At 38.1% G+C, this 15,502-nt stretch overlaps 1 protein-coding gene across 3 annotated transcripts in view; it reads left to right on the forward strand.

Moving 5' to 3' along the window:
* Positions 1–15,502, forward strand: part of SBF2 (SET binding factor 2) — a 595,592-nt gene that overhangs the window by 432,876 nt on the left and 147,214 nt on the right. For all 3 annotated transcript variants that reach the window (XM_045015032.1, XM_045015034.1, XM_045015033.1), the window contains exon 17: positions 14,119–14,187. In XM_045015032.1, the coding sequence (XP_044870967.1) occupies positions 14,119–14,187 (69 nt within the window). The remainder of the gene's footprint in view (positions 1–14,118; positions 14,188–15,502) is intronic.

A 15,502-nucleotide genomic window follows, 5' to 3' on the forward strand; every position in this document is an offset into this window, starting at 1 on the left:
GGCATATATCACATTGGTAGATGTGCAGGTGAATGAGCCCCTGATAGTGTGGCTGATGTGATTAGGTCCTATGATGGTGTCCCCTGAATAGATATGTGGACAAAGTTGGCAACGGGCTTTGTTGCAAGGATAGCTTCCTGGGTTAGTGTTTTTGTTCTGTGGTCTGTGGTTGCTGGTGAGTATTTGCTTCAGGTTGGGGGGCTGTCTGTAAGCAAAGACTGGCCTGTCCCTCAAGATCTGTGAGAGTGATGGATCATCCTTCAGGATAGGTTGTAGATCCTTGATGATGCGCTGGAGAGGTTTTTGTTGGGGGCTGAAGGTGACGGATAGTGGCGTTCTGTTACTTTCTTTGTTGGGTCTGTCTTGTAATAGGTGACTTCTGGGTACTCTTCTGGCTCTGTCAATCTGTTTCTTCACTTCAGCAGGTGGGTATTGTAGTTGTAAGAACGCTTGATAGAGATCTTGTAGGTGTTTGTCTCTGTCTGAGGGGTTGGAGCAAATGCAATTGTATCTTAGAGCTTGGCTGTAGTCAATGGATCGTGTGGTGTGTCCTGGATGGAAGCTGGAGGCATGTAGGTAAGTATAGCGGTCAGTAGGTTTCTGGTATAGGGTGGTGTTTATGTGACCATCACTTATTAGCACTGTAGTGTCTAGGAAGTGGATCTCTTGTGTGGACTGGTCAAGGCTGAGGTTGATGGTGGGGTGGAAATTGTTGAAATCATGGTGGAATTCCTCAAGGGCCTCTTTCCCATGGGTCATCAATGTAGTGCAAGTAGAGCAGGGGCGTTAGGGGACGAGAGCTGAGGAAATGTTGTTCTAAGTCAGCCATAAAAATGTTGGCATACTGTGGGGCCATGCGGGTACCCATAGCAGTGCCGCTGATTTGAAAGTATATGTGTCCCCAAATATGAAATAGTTACGGGTGAGGACAAAGTCTCAAAGTTCTGCCACCAGGTTTGCCGTGACATTAGCTGCTGTGGATGCAACTTTCTTGCTAAGTGCATATAAGAAGCATCTTGACAACTGCTGCATCCTCATATTCAGAAACTCTTGGGAATACGATACCATCATGGTGTGAGCTTTAAAGACAAAAATCATACAAATCCATTTATCAGGAGTGCAAATATAGGAGTAGATTTTCACCTGCAAGTGAGCCCTGCACCTAACAGGAAATTAGTTGTGACTCCCTGATCTGTGCTGCCCAGTCTCAGCATAAATCTAATCAAGAACTGGATGTTTTTTAAAAGATATATGTTCTAGTTGAAACAGGAATTATTTCAGGGAAATTCTTTGGCCTGAGTTATGCGGGAAGGCAGACTAGATGGATCACAGTGGTCCCTTTTGGCCTTAGAATACTGTATATGTAATCAGAGCAGCTGCTCTAACTTACACCATTAGCACAAGATTCTTAAGGGACCATGCACCAATGGAGGGTAGGGGTAGCAGAGTTTCTCTTTCCACAGCCTGTCTCCGGTATGCATCCCTAATGGCGCCTGCACTAGAGGTGGAGGGACTACTGGCACAGGAGCCAGCTACATAGCCTCTGCCAGCTATACATCAGAGAAAAGTGGTTATAGCAGAGCTGCGAACATGGGTCATTATCGCCACCATTTCTGTTGGTTGTCTCTTCTGTTCTAGAAACATTTTCTGTTTTATTTGAATTGAATTTTAGCCAGTAGTCCTCTCCCAAGCTCCATTTTTCCCTGTGTAAATTGTTCCTCTGCACTAGGTATATCTAACAAAATGGATTAAGGGCTACAATACAGCCCTTGGGAGAATGGAAGATATGGAAAGGGGAGAGAACTTAGGTGTTGAGAATGAGAGATAAAATGCATCCAAAATAATTTTAAAAATTGAACTATCAGATTTTCCCATCCTTACTCTGCTTCAGTGGTGAAAAGCCATTCAGTCTCTTTTAAAACATTAACTTCAAACATTGTGCCTAATCATGTATGTAGAACTGTCAGAAAATGTGATTTTTAATAGAAAATTTAGAGTTTTCAGTGAAAAATAAAAAACATTCAACTGAAAACCAAATATTTTGATTTGGAAATGCTGCCCACAAAGCCTCATGGGGTTGTAGATAGTAGGGTTGCCAACTTGGTAATATTTAAAAACCGGGCTCTCCAGCAGGAGTGCTGAAACCTTCCCTGCACTGCCTCTTCCCCCTGAGGCCCCACCCCTGCCCCACCAATTCCCCCAAGGCCCGCACCCCATCCACTCCTCTGCCACCTTCCCCCCATCGCTTGCTGCTTTTCTCCTCCCACCCGGGTCAGGAGGCACCACTCGTCTGCAGAACCTGGGCTGAGAGCTGCAGATGCCTGACACAGGTAGGAGGTGGCCCCCGCTGGCACAGATGATGACCTGGCACCTCCTTGCCTTCCCCAGAGTAACCAGACATTGGGTGTCTGGTCAGTAGATCTGACCGGAAACTATTGGGTCCCCTTTTCAACTGGACTTTCTGGTTGAAAACCAGACACCTGGCCACCCTAGTAGATAATTGCACCATGCCCCAGTCTCCTCTGTGGTCAAGCTCTGTAGTCTGACTATATCTTTTGTGATATACCACAGTCTCCCGCTCTTGCTGAGTGGTTTAATTTAATAATTGGAGATACGCCTATCTCCTAGAACTGGAAGGGACCTCGAAAGGTCATTGAGTCCAGCCCCCTGCCTTCACTAGCAGGACCAAGTACTGATTTTTGCCCCAGATCTCAAAGTGGCCCCCTCAAGGATTGAACTCACAACCCTGGGTTTAGCAGGCCAGTGCTCAAACCACTGAGCTATCCCTCCCCCGATGTGGTTGATGGTTGTGGTTCATCATGGGAGATGTAGTCTGGGTGGGAACACCAGTGGGAATGAGGCACAATGGCAGCATTTTCAAATCAACATTTTTAATTTTTTTGGCCAAAAAACGGGGGGGGGAGGGGAAGATTCTTTTAGCTATTCAGTTTTTCAACAAAAAGTTGACTTTTTTGTGGAAAGCAGACACTTTTCAAAAGTCAGGGCTTAAATAGGGATTGCAGGATCAGGCCCAGAATCTTTTGATGAGTTTTATTTCATATAAATGCCAAATACTGATATTTAAATATAAAATTGCTCCATCCTACATTTTAAAAAAATCTTTTGAAAACGTGAAGTTAACCAAAATAGAAGCTGATAATTATATTTGAAATGTAATGTAAAGTAAGACCCTGAGACAGGTTTTCTTAAAAACAAAAAACACAGGAAATTCTAGTGACAACTATGATGTGCTATACAAATACAGAAAAATGAAGTGTGTGAAATATTGGTAGGAAATTAAGGTCCATTTCACTGAGAGAAAATGAAATATAAATTATTCAAGGAATTTCAATGTGTTATACTTTTTATGCTTTTGAAAGTTAGTACATTCTTCGGGATGTTGAGAACTGAGATGCTGCTGCACAGCAACGGGATATTAGAATACATGTTGTGTATTTATGAACTGATTCCCTAATAGATAACAACTGGACGGGACTGGAATGTTGCAGCTATTTTAATAGCCCTTCCATTATTCTAGGGATTTTTTTCCATTGTTTTTTAACTCAATTAACTAGAATGGCTGTAAAGTGGTTTGCAAAGTATTTTGTATTTATGTTTTGCAATCATTGCACCAATGTTTTACTGCACCACAGATTTTAGACAAGCTCTGCTGTATATAAACATCTTGTAAATTAATAGCCCTTCTTCCCTGAATGTTTAATGGCTATTGATCACTACTTTGTCATGAATTGTAATGTATCCCATAGTTTAATTAAAAAAATATTTGTCAAATACTTTTAGAAATGATTGTGCGGGACTTCATATCACAGCTGGTGTAGTTTAAGGTTTGGACAGAGTCACTGCGAATGAAGCCCTGCTGTGAAATAAAAGTCAAAAGGCATCTTGGCATCCCAACCATTTCCTTGGGAGAAGATTACAGCCTGAGTATGTTGAACTTTATTGCCATGGGCCTCATGACAGTATTCAGAAACATGCATGGCATTTTTGTTAAAGAAACTCAGATGTGCTCAGACACAAGGGATGGCATTCTTGTATTTATCTGTCTTAAACAGCAAAATTAAAAACAAATTTTACACTCATTACAAAAGAACTATAATGGGGTACAGTAAAAATACTGAAGAATTTATTACTTCTGCATGTAGGAATTGTTTCCTTGTTCCCTAAATATTTTTGTTATTAAAAAAGGGTAGAACAACAAATCATAACCTTAGATTGTGAAAAATGCATGCATTGTGAGATAGGCACCCAAGAGCTCTCTTTCTACTAAAGTGCTGTTGCTAGTGTTGGTTTGCCGCTAGACCAGAAGGGCTGTGAGACCACAAACGGAAAAGTTCTGCATCCAGAGTATAGCTGGGTTAAACTTTTTAAAATTTAATAAAAATTAGGTGCTTGAATGCATCCATCCAAAATTGCATTCATGACATTCTCTCCCCTGCACTCTCCCTCAACAAGTCCACACAAACGTATGAGAGGCCAGAACCTAGTACAGCCAAGTATAAGAAAGTTTATAAAGTTAAAACAATCTTGGCAGAACTTCCTATAATCTGGGATGGCATTCTGCAGCCTTTCAAACCAAAGATCTGTTTTGCTTGTTTTGTAGGCTTCCAGCTCTCTCTCTCATTGGCTAGTGAAATGATCTGTAGGGTCTGTTCTTGGTTCCAGCCGTGGGTCCTTTACACCACTTTAGTGGTGTTGAGGGGCCAGAAAGTCATCTTCACCAACCAGCTATGGGGATTTCCCTGGGGTGAGGTAAACAGCTCTGAGTCTTCCCCCTAAAAATGCCTATTATGGAGCATGGCTGGAGTATATTTTTGTTCCAGTGATCAAAGGATAGTGTAATGTCCCCTTGTGGGTGTTGCATCTAGTGTATCTCAGGGCAGAGGTGAGGTTGGTCTAATTTGCATCTTGCCTTGAATCATCCATAAGATCATGGAGTCACACAGGCAGCCGCCTTTGTCCCTTGACTTGCATTGTACTGAGCACACACAGCTGCAGCTCAAGCCCATAGCATCTTTCCAGCCAGTGGTCAACCTCGCAAGAGGTGATAATAGAATGTAACCTCTTCACTTGTTGTTACTGAAGGTTGTTGGAGCTCCATCCTGCCCAGAACACTAGCTAGAGGTATGTATCACCTGAGTAGGTGTAACTACAAATGTTCAAGGGGACTTAAGGGGACTTGTGAGGACATGACTTGGTGAATTGCGCCCTCCCCTCAGTAAAATTTCTCTTCATAAAATATGACATTTTGGGGTGGGGAGTTTGCACCTATAGAGCTTGGGCCACATATGGTTATACCAGATAAATTGGGGAGAGATTGCAGGCAGAAGTAGTAGTTTCCATAGTGGGGAAAAACTGCCTTGCACTATTACCAAAAATTTGGGGTGTAGTGTCAGAAATGTCATACATGAAGTACAAATGGCACACAATGCCAAATATGCATATTTCACTTAAGCCCTGATATGCAAATATTGAAGCACATTAGTAAAGATGGGGAGATGCATTTTTGCATGATCAGGCATGTGATGTTTGTTGTGCAAAATCAAGCAACTTTATTTTGTGTATCTTTGCCTTTTCCACTTGTGTGATGCATTCTGCCCCATCTACAACAAAACCATTCTATTTCCCAGGTATATTGCAGTACACACATAGAGTGCTGCATACAGATATTATAAAGTAATTATATATTTGTTATATGAAAAACTACCTTGAATTAAAAGGGTGTTTGTCGTGTCCACATTCAAAGGTTTTAAGAACAACTCAGGGCAATTTTCCCCACAACAGTGAGAAAAGACAGCTCCTTGGAGGCTTCACAACGACTTTGATAGCCCTGTAGTTGAAGATGTAAGGGCACAGGTCCTCTGTGTGGATCCTTCAGTCATTGTCTTCCTCTATGCCTCACAGAGGTAATATGTCCAGGAAGCCTCAGTGGAATGGATGTAAACACTATTACAGTCTAGAGGAAGAATTCCTTCTTCCTCACCCCATTGTGGAGGAGAGGAACACAGAGTCTGGTACTGACTCATAAGTGAAACCTATCTGTATTTGATGGTTATAAATTAAGTAACCATGAAGTTAGCTTTCCCTAAAAGACCTAATGGCTGAAAACCATGTCCTCATTGAAATCAGTTGGAGTTTTGCTGGTGATTTCAATGGGGCTTAGGATTTCACTCTAATTTAAGAAAAATTAGATTCTATGCTGTACTTTGAAGTATACTATATGGTTTTGGTTCTAGGAATTACAAGTGTTTAATACCTCACAATCATTCTAGTAGGATAGCAGATTAGGTTATCTATAGGGTTAAAAACCTGTATTTAAGTGTTTTTAAAGGTTCTTATAATAAAATTCCATATAGGAACACATACTTTTTCATTTCATTAGAGACAGCACCTGAATAGATCATATAACAGATATTCAATGACTGTTAATATCTCATAAAATTGTTATTTTATGTGAAATATATTTTTAACTCTGGGGAACGTAGGAATCATAGCCTTGAATGTGTATTCAAGTCTTTCTGTTTTAGATTATACAATCCATTAGATGCATTGCTTCATGTAAAATAGATAACATTACTGTCTATATTTAAAATAATTAAATCTTATAATATTTTGTATTTTAGGAGGATAAGAGATATTTTTGTAGGGTGACTAGAAAAGTTTCTAATCTATATAATTAAGAAAAGGGTAAATCTGCAGTACATTTTTCTTAGGTAACAATGTTGGCTGTTTTATGTATATTCATTGCTTGATTTAATTAAATTACATCTTACACTTATTTGCTTCTTGTATAAAAGATGTTTCTTCTTTTTTACAAACCACTTTCTGTGCCAATGAACATAGAAACTATATTCAACCAATCTCATAATAGTAGGTGGAAAATATATTTCTAAAATTTGGAATATTAAAATGGGTTAATCTGTTTTGAAATATTTTACTAAAAATACTTTCTAAATTACTTATCAATAAAATTGTAGTCCCGTTGTTTTCTAATAACATAGAACCAGTTCATAAAATAAAGCAGTCTTTCTAATCCACCCTGATGAGCTTTGTCATTACTTTAGATGAAGACAGGACAGAAAATACTGTAGTAATTTGGGTTGGACAATATAAAGTAATCCCATAAAGTAAACTGCACTGACAATATCAATGCTGTAAACCAATAAGAAGCTAAACAATGTAAAGTGTACAGACTAATATAGGGTGAAATCCTGGCTTCATTGACATCATTGTGGGGAGCTTAGGGGGAGCTTATTTACTTGATTAGGACCAAGATTTCAGCCTTAATGTATAGCCAACGTTGCAGAAATGTATGTCCTCGTCGCTTGTGGTTTCACTACTCATGGTGAGTTATCAGTTCTTTCCTCACTCCTTTGATAAACATAGCTCACTTTAATCTTACATGCATTTTTCTGTCTTTATGCATTAAGGGCCTAATCCTGCAAGGTGCTGAACACTCTTGGCATCCATTAAAATCAATAGATATTCAAGGCACTCAGTACATCACAGAAGGCGATCAGCACCTGGCAGGATCTGTACAAGTATTTTGTATAGGTGTACACACTGTACCATTATGCACACACATTTTACCATATATCAACAACTGGCATGTAGCTCATTAGTGTGTGACTTTATATGGTATATGTTATGTTTATTATATAACAATGTACAATAGACTGCGGCTAATTGCATTTATTTAAACTGTTTCAGAACTTTGAGCAAAATTGTGCTCAGCTCTGTACAGAATGTAGAGAAAGCAATTCTTGTTCAAAGAGCATACAGTCTAAAGTAGATACAGTTTATAGTTACACGAGACAAAAATTGCCTTCCGTTATAGAAAATCTCAATGTGGTGTAGATTTTCCTATTTTATTAAAAACACCACACTTTTTAAGATGGCTGGATAATGAGGAACTTCATAGAGTTAGTGAATTTTAAAAAGACAGGAATAGGCTGATCAGTGGAAGATATCCCTCCCAAGTTTTATAGGTCATGTGACTGAAAGGGAACTGACATCCCTAAGAGTTTACTGTTGCTTACTGTGGCTCCAATTCTGGAAAACACTTAAGAATATGAGTTATCCTGTTTAAGTCAGTAGGATTATTCACAGGCATAAAGGATTCGCTGAATCAGAGTGTGTATTTCCCCTGAACTCAAGCAGGAACTCCTTCCTTCATGTGGTTGTTCATTAACTGCTCTCCATTGAGAATAGGAGGAGGTTAGCAGGTTGTTGTCAATGGTTGATGAAGTGAGGAAGTAGCAGTTGAAGCCTCCCAAAAATGCAGGTCAACTCTGACCCTGACTATAAGGGTGAGGGAAAAAGAGATGCCTCCCCATCCCAGCGCCAAAAGCCTAAAATTGCCACTAAGTTCCAAAAGCCAAAACTGTCTCCTGCCTTCTTCCAGATTCAGACGCTCCAGCTGCCTACAGAAAGTTGCCAAAACCTCCAACTTCCCCTCTGTGAATTCTACAAAACAGATAGTGTCATTAAAAAAATTTACTGCACATTGAAAATCTGAGGGTACCATAAAATACATTAAATTTAATGTCAAAATAAGTAAATGGAAGAATACAGTACTGATTTTATTAAGTATTTTCATATTTAATTCAATAAAGACTTCCATTTTAATATACTTGAAGCTGCAATTGAATTTCCAGTTTGCTTCATAGAATCATAGTGTTAGAAGGGACCACAAGGGTCATCTACTCTAACCTCCTGCCAAGATGCAGCTTCAGAAATTTCAGGTCCACAAAGTGAACTTTTGGTCCTCATTAAACAGGGCATGGAATCAAACCAGTTTTCTACAAGAGTTCATATCTCATTATCCATTGTCATTATTTATAAGAAGGCTATTTTTGTGCTAGGAATAATTCTTGATTCCCCATGTCACTCATTCTATGGAAATTAAGAAAGAAAATTTCATTGCTTTGCAACATCTTGTTAGGAATTTTTGTCAGCCCCTTATATAGTGACGGTAAGGGATATATTCTATGATCAGTAACATTTCATATAATTTGTCATTGATAAACCACATGGAGATTTTTTGCTGATGGTCTGGCCCTCACAAATCTGAATTAATTTCATACAGTACCAGTAGTTCGGTGACATTTACAGTACCTGCATGTTTATAATTAAGAGTGTCTAAGATTTCCAATATAATCTCCATTAATTGTGGCATTTTAGTGTGCTCAGACAAAGCAAGTGAATAGTTAATGGATTTTACTGTACTTGGAGCAGCAGTGTTAGGAAGGTATCTGGGGGGCGGGGAATTTGCCCTGGAATGGGATCATTTTACTTGTATTGTCTAATGTTTTCATCACGTTCTGGACAAGGAAATATATATTGATTATACCACTACATGAGAAGTGTAGAGGGTACTGCTGACATACCAAATGTGGGGAATTGCATGTTTGTAAGTAAAAATGCAAAAATAAAGCACCATATGTTGTCTGTGCTGTGGTGATATATCTCTTTTAGACATATGTTAGCTTTTGGAATACTGAATGCTCTCTAGGTGAGGATTCTAAGATTGCTTAGTTTTAGAAAGATATTTTTGTGTATGTTTTGGGTAAAAGCCAAAACTCCAACAAAATAATTTGAGCCAAAAGATTAAATGGACAACTTGAAACAATCAGCATAGATCATTTTGCATCTAGACACACATCCATAAAATATACAAAAGGAAAATAAGTATTTCTTTGTAAAGCATTGAGAATTTTTAAATGTATAGTCTCACTTTAAATGTAGAGTCATCTTATTAACTTAAATTGGAAATGGTAAAAATGTGACCTGTATTGTATACACATATGCATAAATATGTGTGTCAAACCACAAAACATTCTGATAAAGTAAGGTAATAGGTATGTGCAACAACATAATAGCAAATAATTCACAATTTGAGAATGAAAGGCACACCAGACTTTTCCCTTCTGAACTCCATTATGTCTAGACACTGGAAGAGTGGGACTAGTGTATAATTTTACAAACTACATAGTGTTCTCAGACACATATCACAGTAATGAAAGACATCATCAGAGTATCTATCATGCATTTCAGCATCATTTTTGTTTGTCTATAAAGACCACTTTCTCAACTGATATGAGATGCATATGCAGAATGCACAGATTTACACACCTATATTTCCATGCACAGTTGCCACGTTCACATTCAGACGGGGCACAGATCTAGACAACTAAAAGTTTATTTACAAGTATAACTGGGGTAACTGTGTGCATAAATGTAGGCTTACAAGTGTGCATTCATTTATACACCACCTTTAAAATCTGTCTCTTAAATCTTTTGTCAAATTTTGTTTTTTTCTTGACTGCGTGTACATTGATGTGTTACTCAGGATGACTGGGCTACTTGAATTGAAAACATAGCACTGAAGTATTTGTTATGAAAAAAAGTATTAAAAATCACATGGACTTTTCAAACAACTAGAAAAAAATTACTTGAAAGATTAGTTTTTTGGTCTATCAATTTTGGACCCAGTCCTGTAGTTCTTAACACTGGTAGGCCCATTGACTAAATTATGACATTTTATGTGAGAAAGAACTGCAAGATAAGGCCCTTTAACTGTGTACAGTGGTCCTCTGTTGATATGTGTGTGTGTCAGGTATAACGATTAAGTGCATAACAATTCCCATGAGCAGTCACAATGAAGTTAATAGGATTACTGGGATGAGGAGAATGCTTTCCTAGTTGTGGATATAGATGAAGAGTTGAAATTCTACCTTTAGTAGTACAGATTAAATTGCAAAAAGTTTGATTTGAGAGAAAATTGTACGGTAGGAAATGTGTCAGAATGAAGGTATAAATAAAAATCTTGGCAGAGGAACAGTTCAGATAATTTTGGATTTGGGTAATTAATCAGAGATTAATAATAGATAAGCAGATCTCCGATCTTTGGATTGAATTGAAGGTACTCAACAGTAATGGTCAGCATGAAACAAGAGTTGAGTAAGATAGCGCTACTGGAAGTTATGTTTATGCCACTTATTACCCAGTATATAACTGTGTATTTGTCTTATAGAAATAGTTGCATTATCATGTTTCTCCAACCTTGGCAACAAGGACCAATGAAAAATATCCAGTCCATTTAAAATTTAAAAAAAGAGAGAGAGAGAGGCCTTTCAGAAATAGATTGCATTGGGGAGGGTGTCATGGACTGCTTTCACATTATTTTTTCACTGAATGTTATTTGTTAATGATTTAAAAAAAAAGTCTTAAAAAGTCATGTTGTTTGTTTTTTAAATCTTAAGCTACCTATCAATTCTAGTTTCCCTTAAGCTGATTTCCATTACAAGATCATTATTTTCTTCAGTCCACTCACTGATTGATTTACTTTGGCATGACATCTTTTGCTTTATCCTTATTTTGAAAGATCTGAGTGACACATTTCACTGTTAAATTAAGCATTCTCAGACTATATACAGTTAGTGTTTTTTCCTTTTTTAAAATAGGCCATTTCAAAGCTTTTGGAAAAATCCTGGAGGTAATCATTTCTTAAAGGTTAAAGTCAATTTTTGCATATCTTAAAAATACAGCTTATGAAAGAGAATTCCTTGGTTCCAGTCTTGCTCACATTAAAGTCAATATGAGTTTAGCCATTCACTTCAGTGGGTTCAGGATAAGGTCTGCTTATATTGTTTCACATAAGGAGCTTCAATTTAATTTAATTGTATTATACAAAATAGGTTTACTGACCTTTTCAATTCACAGGCAGAAGCGTAGTGAAGGGAGTTAAGACTTTGCATCACATTCTGTACCAGAAGACTCTATTCATTAAAAGTGTTTTGTGGCCATTACACATGTAGAACTCTGCAGTAGAATTGCCTACCTTTTCTAATCTACTGAGCTGAAAGTTGGCAATACTGCTATTCCATAGTAAATTTCTACTGAAAGTTAAGAGGTTTTGAAGGTTGAAACAAATTCTGCTCACCTTACTCTCAAAAGTGAGTCTCTTTCACTTTGTTGGCACTGCATGTGTAAGTAAAGAGAGTTAGATTTGACACTTAGTTATAAAAACCCTTCTTCCCACCTTTGCCCCTATTCATTGCAGTGGTGTCATTCATCTTCTAAGATCCTGTCATGTGAAAGATGATGTTCCCTCATTAATACAATATGCAATCCATAAGGATTGTCTTCATCTTCTGCCACAACTTAGTGGTAACGAAAGAAACAAATCCAAACTCCATTACAAAACAAAAATCTTTGAGTTTCTTCTCCACCAAATGCAATTAACTAAGACAGAAAATATCATATTACCGCTATATAAATCCATGGTACGCCCACATCTCGAATACTGTGTGCAAATGTGCTCACTCCATCTCAGAAAAGATATGTTGGAATTGGAAAAGGTTCAGAAAAGGGCAACAAAAATGATTAGGGATATGGAATGGCATCCATGTGAGGAGCGATTAATAAGACTGGGACTTTTCAGCTTGGAAAAAAGACGACTAAGGGGGGATATGATAGAGGTCTATAAAATCATGACTGGTGTTAAGAAAGTAAATAAGGAAGTGTTATTTACTCCTCCTCATAACACAATAACTAGGAATCACCAAATTATTAGGCAACAGGTTTCCAACAAACAAAAAGGAAGTATTTTTTCACACAATGCACAGTCAACTTGTGGAACTCTTTGCCAGAGGATGTTGTGAAGGCCAAGATTATAACAGGGTTAAAAAAAAAAACTAGATAAGTTCATAGAGGATAGGTCCATCATGGCTATTGGAGATGGTGTTCCTAGTCTCTGTTTGCCAGATGCTGGGAATGGACAACGGGATGAATCATGTGATGATTACCTGTTCTGTTCATTCCCTCTGAGGCACCTGGCATTGGCCACTGTTGGAAGACAGGTTACGGAGCTAGATGGACCTTTGATCTGACCCAGTATGGCCATTCTTATGTTCTTAACTCTGTTTATTCTGTGAACTATCTTTGCTGTAGTTTTAAGCTTCTTTCAAATAAAGCATCCTTGAAGCTTTATAATTCAGAATTTAAACTATTCTTCACATAGCCTCTGTATATCACACTTATGAGATCAAGGCATCAGGACATGTGAACATACAGACGCTCATCTTGAAGAATTACAGTTACTATTTTTCTTTTGTATAGTTTGTTTTTGGTAAATGTACTTCAGTATTTATCATTTGACTCACCATGGTGATAGTTAATTGAATGTCATAGATTTAAATATGATAGGGCTTATTCTTATCTCTCATGCTGATGTATATCAGGTGTAACTCCACCGAAGCTAGTGGAATTATATTGGCATAAAATAGTTGTGAGATCAGAATCAGTCCCAGCATGTTAAATGAATGCTGGCTTATATAGTGGTTTCTTGAAATAACATTTAATCAACTATGTGAAAAATACTTACATTACAATGGACTAGTAATAACCCCCTCTAAAATGACTCATACTTTCATTCCATAAAAGTAATTATGAACAATGTACTTGTTTATTTCCTTGTGTAAGTTTTGAATTAAAGTATGTTACATGCACCTATTTACTGTATTTCTACAATGTAAATTTTCAAAATGATTGTATAAAATTAAGTTGAAACCAAAACTTCATAGAAATGCTTTTCTGTATGTTTACAGTTATTATTACCAGACTTTGTTGTGGTTGAAACCTAATGCTACTATGCTGTAGACTCAGCATTGGCAACAACCTAATAACTTTGCTTCAGGTCAGTTAATGACCTTGTTATTACTCAGGGGTGTGCAACAAGAATGATACCCAACCCCTAAGAAAAGGATGTGTGGACTATCCATCTCTAAGAGCACATCCTTTTTGCTGATATATGGAGTAGAATTGGCTTACCCTTATGACTGGCGGTTAAGGTACCACTGTTGGAACAACAAGAGCAGAAAGGGATATATAAGAAAAAAGCCGAAATTAAGTAAAAGTAATTATTTACCTCTCACTAGATTGATCAAAAGTTAATATAATTGGAAAAGAATAGTCTGAGCATCCGCCCATCCCCAGCCAAAAGGAAAAGGTCAATCTGCCTGTTATGTATAAATGCGGTTCACACGGTTAGCTAGTCATCATGACTTTACTTATTTTCTGTATATGTTTTTCTTGAAGGATTGTTCAACTTCAGAAGAATACAGCATTGCTGCAGCATTACTGCCCCTGACAACTGCATTCTACAGAGTAAGTTTTACTGGTTTTAATTTAAGTTGATTACTGTTTTCTTATATATGTTTTCATTTATTTAGATCAGCAGTTCTGGGTCAGGACCCCAAAGTGGGTTGGGACTAGGGTGACCAGATGTCCCGATTTGATAGGGACAGTCCCAATTTTGGGGTCTTTTTCTTATATAGGCTCCTATTACCCCCCAGCCCCTGTCCCAATTTTTCACATTTGCTGTCTGGTCACCCTAGTTGGAACCCTGTTTTAATGGGATTGCTAGGGCTGGCGTTAGACTTACTGGAGCCCAAGGCCCAAGCCGAGGACTTCAGCTCTGGACGTCAAAGCTCAGGCTTCAGCTCCAGCACTGAGTGGCGGGGCTCAGCCTGGGGCTGAAGCCTTTCTCCCCGCCTCAAGAGGAGAGGCTTGGGCAGGCTCAGGCTTTGGTCCCCTGTCCTGGGGTCATGTCGTAATTTTTGTTGTCAGAAGAGTGTTGTGGTGCAATGAAGTTTGAGAACCACTGATTTAGATCACTAAAAGGATGGAAGTGATGACAGGAGAAAACCTAAAAGGTAGGAAGCCTTCTGCCAAAGCCCATTGAAGTCAATGAGTGTCTTTCAGTGAACTTCAGTGGGCTGTGCATCAGGCCCAGAATGAGGGGGGATGATTGGCAATGGGGGTTCTGACTAGAGCAGAACAAATTGATTTTTCAGTTCAGCCAGAAGACTGAAAAATCAGAAAAAATATTCAATTCATTTCCAGAATTATGTGGAATTTGTCAGCAAATCGGAAAAATCTATTTTGGGTTGTACAAAAAGTTTTATTCTGGTCAGTGTCATATTTATTGCCCAGGTCTACAGTTATCCAGTTTTCGGAGTATGGAAGTTGAAAGGATGATGATTTTCCATGTTTCAGACCTGAACAGAAAAACTAAGAAATCTGACTGTCACTTGCACAAACCAGATGTTGCTGCATAATAGAAAAAGAATTTTGTTATTCCCAGATCTAACCTTCAGGTTAAGTGACTGTCCCCGTTTTATGCCTCGTAAGACCCACATTCCTTGGCAAAAATGCAGAAGCAGTTTTTATTTTGGTTATATGTTTTATACAAAATTAAGATTTAATCTGTTTTTTAAAAATGTTGTTTAGTATGCCAGATCAGCAGGGGAACTTTTGGAGGGTCTAAGTATAGGGATTCCATTTGGAGTTGGAAGATTAATAGAACTTTTAGAACATATTTCAGTTTCTTTAGAGTCTTTCAAAATTTGTGCTGGACTGGAACAAATAGGTCTCAACCTCTCATGGGCTGTGTATGGGCATTTTTTCTAGGAAATTGGTA

Source organism: Mauremys mutica, chromosome 4, assembly GCF_020497125.1.
Source record: "Mauremys mutica isolate MM-2020 ecotype Southern chromosome 4, ASM2049712v1, whole genome shotgun sequence".
In the NCBI taxonomy this organism is placed as follows: Eukaryota; Metazoa; Chordata; order Testudines; family Geoemydidae; genus Mauremys; species Mauremys mutica.